The sequence below is a fragment of the Tamandua tetradactyla genome, chromosome 2, assembly GCF_023851605.1.
Source record: "Tamandua tetradactyla isolate mTamTet1 chromosome 2, mTamTet1.pri, whole genome shotgun sequence".
Lineage (NCBI taxonomy): Eukaryota > Metazoa > Chordata > Mammalia > Pilosa > Myrmecophagidae > Tamandua > Tamandua tetradactyla.
In genome coordinates this window covers 58,193,284-58,206,915 of record NC_135328.1, presented here as the reverse complement: position 1 = coordinate 58,206,915, position 13,632 = coordinate 58,193,284, and the positions used below count along the sequence as shown (strand labels likewise).

The 13,632-nt window shown below is 47.4% G+C and overlaps 1 protein-coding gene and 1 long non-coding RNA gene across 4 annotated transcripts in view; both read right to left on the bottom strand.

The window, feature by feature from the left end:
* PAX5 (paired box 5) overlaps positions 1–727 on the bottom strand; it is a 201,535-nt gene extending 200,808 nt beyond the window's left edge. Inside the window, exon 1 of one of the 2 annotated variants that reach the window (XM_077147686.1) lies at positions 359–727. In XM_077147686.1, the coding sequence (XP_077003801.1) occupies positions 359–404 (46 nt within the window). In that variant the 5' untranslated portion in view covers positions 405–727. The remainder of the gene's footprint in view (positions 1–358) is intronic. The other variant, XM_077147688.1, reaches the window with a different exon arrangement.
* An 8,933-nt stretch (positions 728–9,660) lies between these two features.
* LOC143660309 (uncharacterized) overlaps positions 9,661–13,632 on the bottom strand; it is a 28,094-nt gene continuing 24,122 nt past the window's right edge. Inside the window, exon 3 of one of the 2 annotated variants that reach the window (XR_013163952.1) lies at positions 9,661–10,012. This is a non-coding gene — a long non-coding RNA (uncharacterized LOC143660309). Of the gene's footprint in view, positions 10,013–10,439; positions 10,619–13,632 lie in introns of those variants that run through there. The other variant, XR_013163954.1, reaches the window with a different exon arrangement.

Sequence of the window (13,632 nt, the reverse complement as noted above, 5' to 3'; positions counted from 1 at the left end):
TATAAAGACACACACATGCACACAAACTCCAGGACACACATTTAGACATTTTATGAAACATATCCAGGGATGCATAAATGCATCGTTACTCACATACAGAGTCCCTTACTAAACACATAAACCCAAACACAGGCCCCCACATAAATGTTCAGAAACAGGAAAACTCTCAGGCGCTTGGGCTGATGCAGAAGCTTGTGAACAGACTGGCGAAAAGACATACAAACGTGTCACAGACAGACATACAGCCAATCCTTGGGAAAATGCGGCGCTCCCCCCTCCCGAGGGCAGAAGTAAGTGGGGACCAGCGCCGGGCTGTGTCCCGAAGTTAGCAAGCGTGGAGTCCGTATCGCGGTCCTACCTGTCCTGCCGGTCCGAGGAGTCGGGTAATTTTTCTCTAAATCCATTTTGATTTTTCAGGACTTAGTGGAATGGACAGGGAAAAAAGTTTCCACTTTTTTGTGTGCCTTTTTTTTTTTTTTTTTTTTTTTTTTTTGGTGCCAGGGGCCGCTCACAGGTCGGAATAATTCAAGCCTTCCGCTCCCCCGCCGAGCTGGGGTAGCTGATCACTGAGCTGAAACTAAACGTTTTAGGTGGAAAAAAAGCGTCCGAAGGCACCGTGAAATGATTAAGGAACTAAAGAGCTTCTCGCCATGTGAGATCATGTCCTGTTCTCGCCAACATCACAAGATGTCCCCAGACGCGCCGCGCCCCCAGCGCGCCGCCCCGCACCGTCGGCCCCGCGCAGGGAAAGAGTGTCCGCGCTGCGTGGCCGGGGCAGCTCAGCGGACCTGATGGGGCGGACCGGACCCGGCCGGAGGCAGGAGGGAGGCGGGGAAAGCAGCAGGGCCGCCGCCGCGCAGCCCCGGAATTTATAGCGGGCGGGGGGAGGGAAGGAAGACTTTAGACCTTGCGGGTAGTCAGCCCGCGAGTCTACTGGAGGGACTCATCGGAGCCGAGCCCGGAGCCCGGGCCTAACGGTTGCACTCTCTGTCATGCCCTTCATTTTGGGGTTGAGGCCTCCGCGCGAGGCGCGGGACCAGTGACCCCATCCACGTATAAATCCCGTCGCGGAGGCGAGAGCAGGCCGGATTTTTGTTTATTAAGGAAAGTAACCACTCCGCCAAGAACGTGCTCTTGAAGGGCGGGGGAAGACCAAGAGTGTTGCCAGGTGCAGAGGGGGCGTTCCAATACCCTCAGATTCACCCCTAGGGCGGCGCCCTCCCCTAGGACTCCCAGCCACCCCACCCGGACCCCAATTTGCAGCTTCAGTACTGAAGCTGGGCCCCTGATACCTGGGCAGCGCCAAGTACTCTCCAGCCTCCTGGTCACCGACCACCTCCCTACCCTGCATCCCCTTCTGGCCCGAGGCATACAGGTTAAGCCGTAAAATGCTGGAGATAAAATCCCGGCCTCCTCTTTGCAGCACTCGAGCAAAGCAGAACCATTTCAGGAGGACCTGGAGAGAGATGAGAAGCCCGGACGCCTTACTCTGGCCCATAAATGGAATCCCTCGGCCCTGAATCCCTAAGAGTTGAGGAGTCCCCGACCCCCAGGGCTTGATTCCAAAGGGGAACCCAGCCAGAGAGAGACGGGTAGAGGTTGGCACATCCAGCCGGCTCTCTACGACCCAAGCTCATGTCTTCCCTCCAGTTTCCCTCCCCAGTTCCGAGTCCGGCTGCTCCGCGGGGCCACTGGAAGTCCGTGAGGCCGCGCTGCGGGGTGGTCGCAAGGGCAATGTTCGCTAGGGCGGGGGAGCGCTTCGCAGCAGGACTCTGGGCCCGCCGGACAATAGCAGTTTCGGAAAGTGAATTGTCCCCAGCGAGAGCGTTGTTTGTTTTTTGGAGGGGGTGGTCACGAGGCTGGCCGCAACCTAGGGGGAAGAGCCCAGAGCTTGAGGAAAAGGGGGTGGGGAGTGGGCCGGCGGGAACCGGACATCCCGTATCCACTGAGCAGATTTCGCCACAATCGGAAACGTGGCTGTGGATTCCGGTGCGGCCCCCCCACCAAGTGGTCTGCGCAGACCCCCTGCGCCGCCTCCTCCCTACAGCCTACGGGTCCCGATCCCTGCCCGGGCGATTTGATTTCTGCCACCACCGAGCGCTCAGCTCTTTCCCTCCGCTACGGGGCCCCAGTCCCGGCTTCTAGCCCTCGGGTCTTGCCCGCGCCGGGAGGCAGCGCCGGGGAGGAGCGGCCTGTCGGCGCCTGGAGATCAAAAGCCCTCCCGGAATTGACATTTCACCCTGGGCTAGGGGCGGGAGTTGTTTGGGGTTTTTCCCTATTTTACAGGGTTTGTTTTGGTTTTGTTTGTTTTATTTTCATTATTTATGAGAGAGTCCTTTGTTTCGGCGTGTTTGCCTGTTGTGTCTTCGTTGATTTGATTTTAGCGGGTTTTGCTGTTTGTCTTGCTTGAGTTTGGTTTTCTGTTTTGGGTGTTGTGAGGTTTCTTTTTTACTTTTCTTCTTTTTTTATTCTTTGCATTTTGTCCTTGTAGGCTGTCTTTTTTAGTGGCTTTGGGAAAGCTTTTCCTTCTGAGCCGTGTTTTGATGTGTTTAAATTTTCTATTGGTAGGTGTCGTTTGTGGGGGGAGTTGGGTGAATTCTGTGTGTGGGGGGTGTTTGTTTTCTTCGAATTTGATTTTGTTTTTACAAGCGGCGTATTTGGATGGGGGTTAAGTTGTATGGTGGTTTTAAGTGTACTTGTGGGCTGCTTTGGTGAGTTTTGCGTGTGTGTTTTGGCTTTAAGGGGCTTTCAGATGAGGGACGAGATACCGGCAACTACTCGGTTCCAGCCCGCATCCAGGAATAGCAGAGGATTAGGCCAAGCATCATGAATAGTGGGTTCGCCGTGCTCCGAAATGCTCGACCCCCGCATCGCCGCGCCGCGCGCTGTGCGCTTGGGAAGGACGCAAAACAAATGTGCATTCTCGGATGCGGGTGGGGGACGCGCCAGTTCCTGGCACAACCCCGCAGGTCTTAGGGCGGTGGTGCCGGGGTCAGAATTCGCAAAGCCCCCTCAACCTGGTGTCCAGGCCCAGCTGCCGTCCCATTGCCCACTCTGTCCGCTTGCGGCTGTCGTTCTCCCCTTGCGCCTGGCCAGAGCGCTTCCGGCTTTCCCGCCTTGGGCAGAGTTGGGCCGGAGTGGTAACTTCCCTCAGTGAAGCAAGTGGCGAATAACTTCGGAGGACACGGAATTGCTGCTGCGACCCTAAAGATAGCAGGCAACGGGCCAGGGAAGCGTAGTCGCGTAGTAAATAGGCGCAAATTAAGTGTCGGAACCCCGGAAAATTCCATTTCCCTCGCCCGCAGCCCTAGGATCCCCAAACCCAACTCCGCTAAGCTTTAGATTTGGAGAGCTCGCCCAGCCGCAGACATACATCCACACCGGAACACGCTCCTATACAGCTAGAGAGCGAGCGAGAGCGAGAGCGAGCCGGCGCCTTGGTAGCAAGCGGCCTGCACGATGGAACCAGCGCGGGCACCGCCTCAGAGGGAAGCCAAACTGTAGTGGCCAGAAACGTTGAGAGAAAAGAATGAGACGTTCTTTAGGTCCTCGTCGCCAAGGCTTTCCAACCTCGACACACCTCGGTTTGTTTAACGCTACCCTAGGAGAAAAGCAGAGGCAAATTCAGAGATCCCCAGCGAGGCAGTGAGACATACTAGCTAAACCGGCAAGAAAATGTGTGTAAAATCTATAGAGGAAGAAATGTGGAGAGGGTGAACGAGGCTGCGGGTAATGGTAGATGAGAGGCCCAGCAAAGGGACGGGTGTGGAGGCTTCTTCAGGCCCTCGTGCGCTCTGGCATTCTGAGAGCGAGAAAGCAGAAACCAGAACAGAGAGTGACGGGAAAATAAAAGAGACAGAAGGGGTTGGCTTAGGCACTCTGCGAGCTTCCTTCCAGCTAAGACGCAGCAGTGGAGGGAGGCGGGGTGGGGGGGCGAGGTCGGGAGGCTAGGGGCCCAGGTCGGGTTCTTCTACTCGGCCGGGAAGCACCCGGGCTTTAGGGCCCGTGGGGCTAGGACTGAGGCTCAGTTCCGGTCCGGCACCCCCAAAGACCCCCAGCCCGGAATCTAGCAAAGATTGGGCCGCCGCGGCCCGCTGGGCCACCCTCTGGGAGAGCTCTGGGAGAAGCTGCGGGGACCTACGATGGCCCTGGAGCTGGAAGGCCTGAACCGGCGCTGAGGGTGGGTGGGAGCCAGGCGAGGAAGAGGCCCCGCCCTAAAGCCGCGGCTCAGTTCTGGAAGCGTCTGGAGACGAAGGTTAACGCGCAGGATTCGGGGTCCGCGCAGCGCGCACGTGGCACCGCACCTTCAGCAGGCAGCTCCCCTAGTGCCCAGCTCCGCCCGGATTTCTTTGCCGGACCTGGACGGTGTCGGGGTTGAGGGTGGATGCAGAGTCGTGGCGAGTAGGTCTCTCGCGGTACGGACTTGGGGCTTGCCTAGGAGCGGCGCTGGGTTAGATGGGGTCCCCTCTCCACCCGCAACTCCCCAGGCTCAGAGCGCAAAAAGCGCAGAGTGCTGGCGCCTAGCCGCTGCTGCCGCCGGTGTTAAGGCGGCGCCCGCGGCGGAAAGGGGCTGAGGATCGGTTTGGGCCAAAGCACCCAGTTCAGCTGTAGGTGGGGCCTCTGCGCCTAAAGGGCTTCCAGCTCTGGCAGATGGTTCACAGGGACCCGTTGTGCCAGTGACTTGCTACCCAGAAATATCCCAGCAGTTTTGTAAAACACGATGGGGCTGTGTTCGGGGGTCCTGGTGCTCATGGTGGGTTATTGTTACTGTTGCTTTACTTTTCTGCCTTTCTTGCTTTAATTAAACATGCCGTTGAGAGAAGCATCAAAGAACGTGGACCTGGGTCGTTTGGATGGGTTCATTTCGACTCAAATCCAGTAATTCAATTCAGTTCCACAATTGTATTGCAGAGAGCACAGGTACGCATGGCAGACGTCGTGTATGCCGTAGACATATGCACCGAGGCGTTTTGAAGGCAACTCTTCGAGAATTTTTGAGAGAAAATTCACTCTCCTGGAGTTACATTCGTAATATATAAATATGGAAAACAGAGACAGATAGTTGTATTTAAAATATGCCAATACGTCCTAGCAAACCAGTCTTACCTGAAAATCCAAAACGCGGCTTTACAAAGATTTACAGGTTTCTAATTGTTTATCCTTGAAAACAAGTGTAAAATCAATTTGTTCTTTTTACATTTCTTTTCAGTTTAACGGCATAATTTGTAAGTAATAAAATCATATTGTGCTAAAAGGAAGTTTACATGCGGGACGTTTATTTCCATCAGTATTTATAGACTGAACTGTTGGCTTCCCTTCCCCCGTTTTCTGCTGCTATTTCTCTGTGTAATGTGAGCTTTAAATATTCATGTGCCAGCCCAGACTTACGTATATTTAATGTGTCTTAAATTAATAACATTTTAATGTGATATAATTTGATTCCATGAAGTACTGGAACATAAAGGAGCCTACTTCGCAAGCGATTTTGAGTGAGGGCTAGGGCACAGGTTAAATGATTCTTTTAGTTTTCAACGCAGATCAGAATGTTAAACGGAAGTGAAGCAGGTCGCTAACTAGGCCGTTTAATGTTCTTGCTTACTTCATTCTCCATTTTTCTGTAATAAGTTCAGAGCTGTGGCAGAAGATCACAGCAGGATTGGGGTACTTTCCCTGGAGTCTGTAATGTGACCCAGCAAATTGCCAAGTGAATACCTTACTCTCGGGGCAGGTTGTGGACTGATTTATTTTATTTTTTTCTTTTGGGGGGACGTCTGATGAGAGCAGAGGCAACTGCGGCTGATTTGGACTTCAGAACATGGTTGAAATAAAATTGTGCTCTAACAATCCGAGTTGCTGCTGATTTCCTATTTTTAGCAAGTTGACCAATTATTTTACTGGTAGCTTCTTACAGGGTCCCAGAGTGGGATGGGTAAAAGGAGTTAAGCTTGGGTCCAAAGGGCTTTTGAGGTGAGCCCTGCAGCCAGCCCCAGCGTATCTCTGTCTCACTCTCACCAGTCAGACACTTCTCAAAGTACTTAACTTTCTCTTTACTTTGTACTGGAGGTGGGTGCCAGACCTTCAGACAATGAATGCAAAGCTACTAAAAAAAAACTGTCTACAAAAAGAAAATTAAAGACGTTCCTAATTTATTTAAAGCAAATGAAAGCCACTTGGAATACGCCAGGTTGGTATAGGGATTTATGAACACAAAATAAGAAAGTTATTTTTCTCTTAAATCCTGAAACTATTTTTAATGGGAAGTCACAATTTTTAAAAATATAACAAGTGTTGACCTGTTGTATAAGGAAACTCCAACAATGTGAGGTCTGGGGACTTAAATATTTGTACTAATTCATACTAAACTATTGAGAGTAAATTATTCATACTAAAATGCCACTAAAATGTCAATAAAATCAATTTTCAGCACAACTGTTGGTGATTTTCTTGAGAGACCTTTATAAATTTCTCTGGAAAGAAGGAATATCATTCAGAGTTTTAAATACATTATAGATATTATATTGTAAGGTTCTATGCGTAGGCAGGCTAAGAGCGGGCATATGGGCCTCCCGTTGTTAGGCACAAATTTTTACCAGTAAAATATGGTATGGAAACAGTTTGGTAAATTGAAAGGCGGCAATCTTTTTCCTAGTTTGGTGCAGCAGTCGGTGTCTCATCTCTCATGCAATTTGCACATAGACCCATGTAGCCCATAAAGTGACAAAAGAGAATTAGGCAGGGAAATGTGTCCAAGATGAAAACCTGCCGGTGTCTGCAGGCGGTGCCTCAGAGCGCTCCCTTGGACACACGTTCTTAGTGGTGGGGAGTTTGCTGCCTCTAAACCAGGCCTGACCTTTTGTCTTTTGACCTCTGATGCATGAAATTAGGTAGCAAAGGAAAATGCGAAGAAAAGGATACAAAAACATGGAAAAACAGCCCTCCTTGACAATAGTCATTGTATCAGATCATAGTGGAGCTGCCCTGCGCAGCCCCGAAGTGCTTGTTTATAAGGCTGTGGGTCTTCCTGGCCACTGGCAGTCCTGTCTCCTTTGTAGGCAGTCTGCATTTGTTGGGGGAGGGATTAAGCACTCTTTTTTAATTAAGCTTGGAGCTGGTTTTTGTTCCAGCTCCTTTTGCCAAAGCCCTTTAGCGAGCTCTTGGTTCCTCCATTTTCTCTGAGGCCCTCTCTGCAGGGCTGGGTGCTCAGGCTGTGCCAGCCAAGGCAGCTTCCAAGATCCAGAGCCCATGGGGGGCAAAACTCTGTACCTAAAGCCCTCTAGCCACCTAGGCCATAACTTTCTGCAACTGGCATGGGGGTGGGGGTGATGATAGAGTTATTTCCCAGTTCTGAAGGCCCACATACCGAAGTAGGCAACCCTCTCCCCTCTTTCTCCTGAGTGCAGGTCCAGTGGGGAAGCCTGGTGCCTGAGGTACTGGGGCTCCTGCCCCTAATGGCCAGACCAGTGCCCTCCTCTGTCATGATTGGCAGGGAAGAAGCCACAGAGAAGCCCCTGTGTGCCTCCACACAGCAGTCATTTGATCCTCTTCCCAGGTCACCCTGGGAAGGGAAGCACAGCCCTGACTAGAGGGGAGACAGACCTCTAACCAGAGCACAAGAGTGTACAGATGGGTGTGAGCAAAAGGGGCTGTGGGAGAACCAAGCAGGGTAGTCAAGGCAGGCTCTGGAAAGGGGGAGGCCAGAGGAAATCTCTCCAGAGGAGTGACCTGAGATGAGTGCTGAAGGATGAGTAAGACTTTGCTAGGTAAATAAGAATATGGAAGGCATGATTATTACCCCTGTTTTAGAGACAAGGCCATTGGATTTCAACATGTAAGCAAAATGCTATGAAACAGGGTTGCCCAAGAGCTTGGCAGGTGGTAGGAATGGCAAATGCTTCTGAAGGAAGTAACTCACAATGGCTTGGGGAGTGGAACAAAGGAAGGAGGATGGATACAGTGGCCAAGCCTCTGCCAGACCTTCCCTAAGATTTTTAGAAGAGCAGATGTAGATAGGATCTTCCCTTACCAGACAGGGTGAGTGGACCCCTCGGGCCAAAGTGGAGAAGTAGGGGGAAGGTCCGAGGCTCAAAGGACAGAAACACAGGAAAGTTTGATTTCTAGAAATTTCTTGTCTTCTGCCTTGGGAAGTTTGAAAAAAAAACCCAACAAAACCCTCAGCCTGGAACGCTCGCCATGCACCTCACTAAATTCTGCTATAGGCTCTTTCTGGTGGCCACCACTCCCTGATGGCCCCATAATCCTGAATTCTGTCTTCCTGTGAAGCTGCAGGTTGAAGATAGAGTATCTGTGTCCAGCCCCCAACACTCCTCCTAATCTATATTCTCTCATGGACAAGGCTTGACCTCAGGGTCCCCAGCTTTTCCAGCAGTAAGCCATTCTGTTCCCTTATAACAGTGACTCCCAATGTTATGTGGGCCCTGACCCAAACAGCTTGATTTAGTGGTAAGGGACAGAGCTTGGAGTTTGAATGTTTAGTAACTTCCCTAGATGACTCAAGATGCAAAAGGTACTGGGACTGTCCATAGAGAAACACTGGCTTCAAAGCTTTTCCAGGTCAAGGGCTAAAGCATTGTCATTCATTGCCTCCCTCCTCTCCTCCCCAGGTCTACACTTGTACAGACTATCAGAGCTTAGAGCTTGGCAGGGTTGGCAGCATCTCCAAAGTACCAACAACCAAACTGACAAACCTTTCCAAGTGTGCCCCAAAAGATCAAAGAGCCATCTGATTTGGGGGATGTTTCCTCCCATTTGTAATTCAATTCCATCAGCAGAAAGAGCACAATGCTTCATCGTGGAGGAAGATGAGCGTCTCTTGCCCCCAAGTTGCTGGCACTCAGGTAGGAGAAACAAGTCTATAATACAGAAACTGACCAGGCTTTGAATCTAACTACAATTAGGAGAATGGAGAGAGAATCCTCCCTTCCAGTTGGAAAATCTATGAAGATTTCCTGAAGGAGGTAGCATTTGATCCAGCCTTGGATAGTGAGTTGGAAAAGAAGGGGAGAAAGGAGCTATGGGCAGAGGGTTCAGTGTGAGCAATGGCAAGAGGTAGAAAATACTTGGTCTACTTAGGAATTAGCAAAACAAGAGAATAGAATCCCTAATGATGAATCTGCAACCAACCAAGGAAACAGTGTCCTAGAGAGGTGATGTCATTTCTCCTAGGAGATACACTCTGAATTACCTTAGAGCAGTCCTAAGGTTTGGCCAGCTTACCCAGCACTCCCAAGTGGCATCCATGCTGGCCATAACAGGGATCATCTGGATTTACTTCTATGCTTTGCAGGACCCTCTTTCTTGCTGAGCCTCTCTGGCTAGTTCCTCTGACTGATTAGGGATTCCTGCTGCCTGCTTTCAGGGGCTTTCATGTCTACACTGTGAACAAAGTCATTCCACAGGTGAACATATTAGGGGTCCCTCTGGATCCCCATACTTCTGCTAATGCCTTATGTCACACTGTCTTAGCACCTTGTCTTCCTGCCTTCCTTTCATGAGAGCAGGAACAGTGTCTGGTTCATTTCTGCAGCCCCAGAGCAGCACAGGACTTGCACATAAAAGTTGCTCATTTGAGAGTCTGTTGAATGAATACATGTGGTAAAAGGGAAATCCTTCCCAGACTGGGCCTCTATGGCAGTATGACTTTACCTAGTCTTAGGTAAAATATCCTAGCAGTATGAATTAACCTCTCTGCCGCTCCGTTTGCTAACCTGGATAATGGAGAGAATAACTGCCACCCACTCAGCCTACATCTCAAGGCTGTTGGGAGAACCAAATGATATAAGAGCTGGGCACTTGTTGAATGAAGAATTCTTAGGATAGGTTTAGATTTCCCAGTGCTGCTTAAGGAAAACTCTTTTTTTGTTGACTGTGTTTCTTCTTCGGTAGCCCAGCGTTTGACTGGAGTCATGAGTGAAGGTTTGTATAGGAAGAGGCCAACAGTACTCATGTCTTCAAAAATGCGTGTTTCTTTTTAAAGAATCCTTTGCCACCACTGCTAGAGAGAAAGAAAAGCACAAAAATTCAACTCAAGCACATCTGAGAGCCATAAGTTAGCAGCTGTCATGACACTGCTGCTAAAACTCTGAAAAGACAATGTTGGATATAGAATCACTGGGATAAAATGTAGCTGGGAAGAGCTAAAGGGGGGAAGAAAACCTTAGCTCCTAAAGGGAAAATGAAGAGACATAATTGTAGTCAATAGTTCTTTAATGAGGTGAACTCATTATCCTACACACTGTATTCTATACAGTGTATCCTATACATTACAGAAAGATTTCATTCTGTGGGAAAGAACAATAAAGAACATGAGTCAAAAGTCATGGGTCTGTCTGATTCTTCACGAACTCTCACTGAGGATGTTAGAATTCTGGTGGGCTTTCTCTTTAGAGAGAAACTAGAATAGAGCCTTTAAGGTGGTACAACCAGCAGTTTACCAATTAGTGTGTTATTAATTAAGTAATAATAAACCAGTCATTGGTAACTAGTTTATTAACAGTACAGGGATTTTGGGTAATGAGCCTCAGTAAACTGTACAAACTGTATCTAGGGCGGCTTCTCTACAGGATCCCAGTAAGTGATCACTGAGCCAGCTCTTGAACACCTGCAAGGACAGGGGCCCGTTAGGCCCTTCTGTTGTTGGATGGCTGTCAGGAAGTCCTTTCCCATACTGAGCACACATTGGCTTTCATGTTGCTGCTTCCTCAAGAAAGAACAAATTTGGTGGTCCAGTGAAAGTCCCTGAGCCACTATCTGCTCACACAGTATAAGGGGTGTTCCGACCTCTCCCCTGCATCTTGAGTAATCACGAGTGATCCCAGCTGGTCTTGGAATGTCAACTGGGAGAACCAGAGCAATTATGGGGCTGAGAGCCTAATCTGCAGAACATTTCCAGAACACAATTTCTATAACTGTCTCTCTATGGGCAAATTCCAACACAAATCTACCTTTAAAAGGACATTCTATAATTCCATGGAGAAAGAATAATCTCTTCAATGGACGGTGCCAGGAAAACTGGATATCCATGTAAAAGAATGGAGGTGGACCTCTAGCTCACTCCATCTGTGGGAATTAACTCAAAATAGATCAAGGACCCAAATACAAGAGTTACAACTACAAAACCCTCAGAAGAAAACGTAGGGGAATATTTTCCTGACTTTATATTAGACAATGAATTCTTAGACTTTACAACAAAAACACAAGGAACAAAATTAAAAATAGATAAACCGTACTTCATCAAAATTAAAACCTTTTGTGTATCAAAGGATGTTATCAAGAAAGTAAAAAGAAAATATACAGCATGGGAGAAAATATTTGGAAATCATACATTTGATAAGGTCCTAGTAACCATAAATATAGAGAGCTCTTACAATTCAACATCAAAAAAGACAAACCACTCAATTTAAAAAAAAATGGACAAGGGCTTGAGCTGACATTTCTTCAAAGTAGATATACAAATGGCCAAATAAGCACATGAAAATACACTCAACATCATTTAATGTGAATCAAAACCAAAATGAAACACCACCTCACACCCACTAGTATGGCTATTATTAGGCTATTATTATTTAAAAATGGAAAAGAACAAGTGCTGACAAAGATGTGGCGAAATGGGAATCCTTGGACATCGTTGGTGGGAATACAAAATGATACAGCCACTCTGGAAAACAGTTTGGTGTTTCCTCCAAAAGTTAAATATAGAATTACCAAGTGATCCCGCAATTCCACTCCTAGATTCGTATCTGGAAGAACTGAAAGCAGTAACTGGAGCAGATATTTGTGACCAGTGTTTGCAGCAGCATTACTCACAGTAGCAAAAAAGAGAAAAGGTAGGAACAACTCAATTGTCCATCAACAGATGAATGGATAAACAAAATATGGTATATATATATTTTTAATTATTATTATTATTATTATTATTAAGCCATGAAAAGAAATGAAGTTCTGGCACATGCTACAACATAGATGAACCTTAAAGACATCATGTGAGTGAAAAAAATCAGACACAAAAGGACAGATACTCTATGATTTCACTTATATAAAATTACTAGAACATGCAAATTTTTAGAGACAAAAAGTAGAGTCCAGGATACCAGGGTGAGCGTAAGGAGGAATGGGAAATTAATGCTCAATGAGTACAGAGTTTCTGTTTGGGGTGACGAAAAAGCTTTGGTAGCACATTGTGAATGTGATCAATCCCATTGAGGTATATGCTTGGGAGTGGTTGAGACACAAATTTTATGTTGTATATACATTTCTACAATTAAGGAAAAAAACATTGCTATAACCGCCATATGAAATCATAGGCTTGGCCATCTATGCTAAGACAGCTCTGGGAGGCCATTGAATCTGACCCTTCCCCCATTCTACAGATGGATACACTAAGGCCCAGAGAATGCAAAGCTCCATAGTGAATTAGTGGGAGAGGTAGGACTCTCCTCTTTCGTTAGTAACGAAAGTAACTAACATTTCTAGAGCATTCACTATCTACTGGGCACTGTGCTTTACACCCATTATCACATTGCATCCTCAAAGCAAATTGGTGCAGCAGATCCTGTGAGAATTCCCATTTTATAGATGAAACCTCAACTCCACGGCTCAGAGACTCCTAGAATGACCCAGGATCACACTGTTAGGAGATAGCAGAGCTGGAATTTGAAAGCCAGTCCTGACACCACAGCCGAAGCTTTTAACCGCTAACACTACACCCCCTCCCTAAAGCCCAGTCCCCCTCCCACCCCTTACCCTTACCCGGCTTCTGACCCTGAGTCTTCTCCATTGTGCTACATTGGCTCCTAAAGAAAGAAGATCCGATCAGATGTGGTTCTGGAGGCTTTGCAAAGCCCTTTTTTCTGTGTGTTATCTCAGGGGATCCTGACCACAGACTAGGAGCAGCCTGGGAGGAAATCAGCAATTTTAATCCACAAAGCCAAGTACTGGACCTTCTCTACCCCTGTCCCTACATCAAAGTGGAGTTTGTCAAGTTGAGGAAGGCCCGTGGAGGCATGGAGGCACTTCCCGATAGGGAAGAATAGATATATGGAAATTGGCTGAGGAAATTTTTAATCCAAAAGGAAAAAAAGAGTGCATTTTCTTTCTTCATATGTTTTAAATAGAATAATAAGATAATCCTGGATTTAAAAAATCAGTTCTGGTGTTTATACTTTATTCTCGGAAGAGTAGAAGGGTCTAGAGGAAATGCAATATGTGGGTCTTATTTTATGATTTGCTATGGTAAGCCACATTTAATCCCTTTCTGCAGGGAAAGGATTTACAAAGGATATAACAAAATGCAACTATCTGTTGCTTTCATTGTATTTTTCCCAGATTTGTATTGCGTTTGCAAGGTTATGAAAATGAAGACAATTAAAAGAAATGAAAATTGTCCATAATCCTACCACCTCAACAAATGAAGTTGATCAGGGTTCTTCTGTCCTTTCTTACATGCAGGCAAAATTTACACAGGTGATTTATGAATGTAGTTACTGCTTTGTATTCAGCTTTCTCACATAACAATTTATCATAATAATGCCACATGTTCTTCATAATTATTTAAAAATAAATGTTTAATAATTATTTTAATGCTGCTTAATATCCCTTTAAGCAGCTGTATCATTC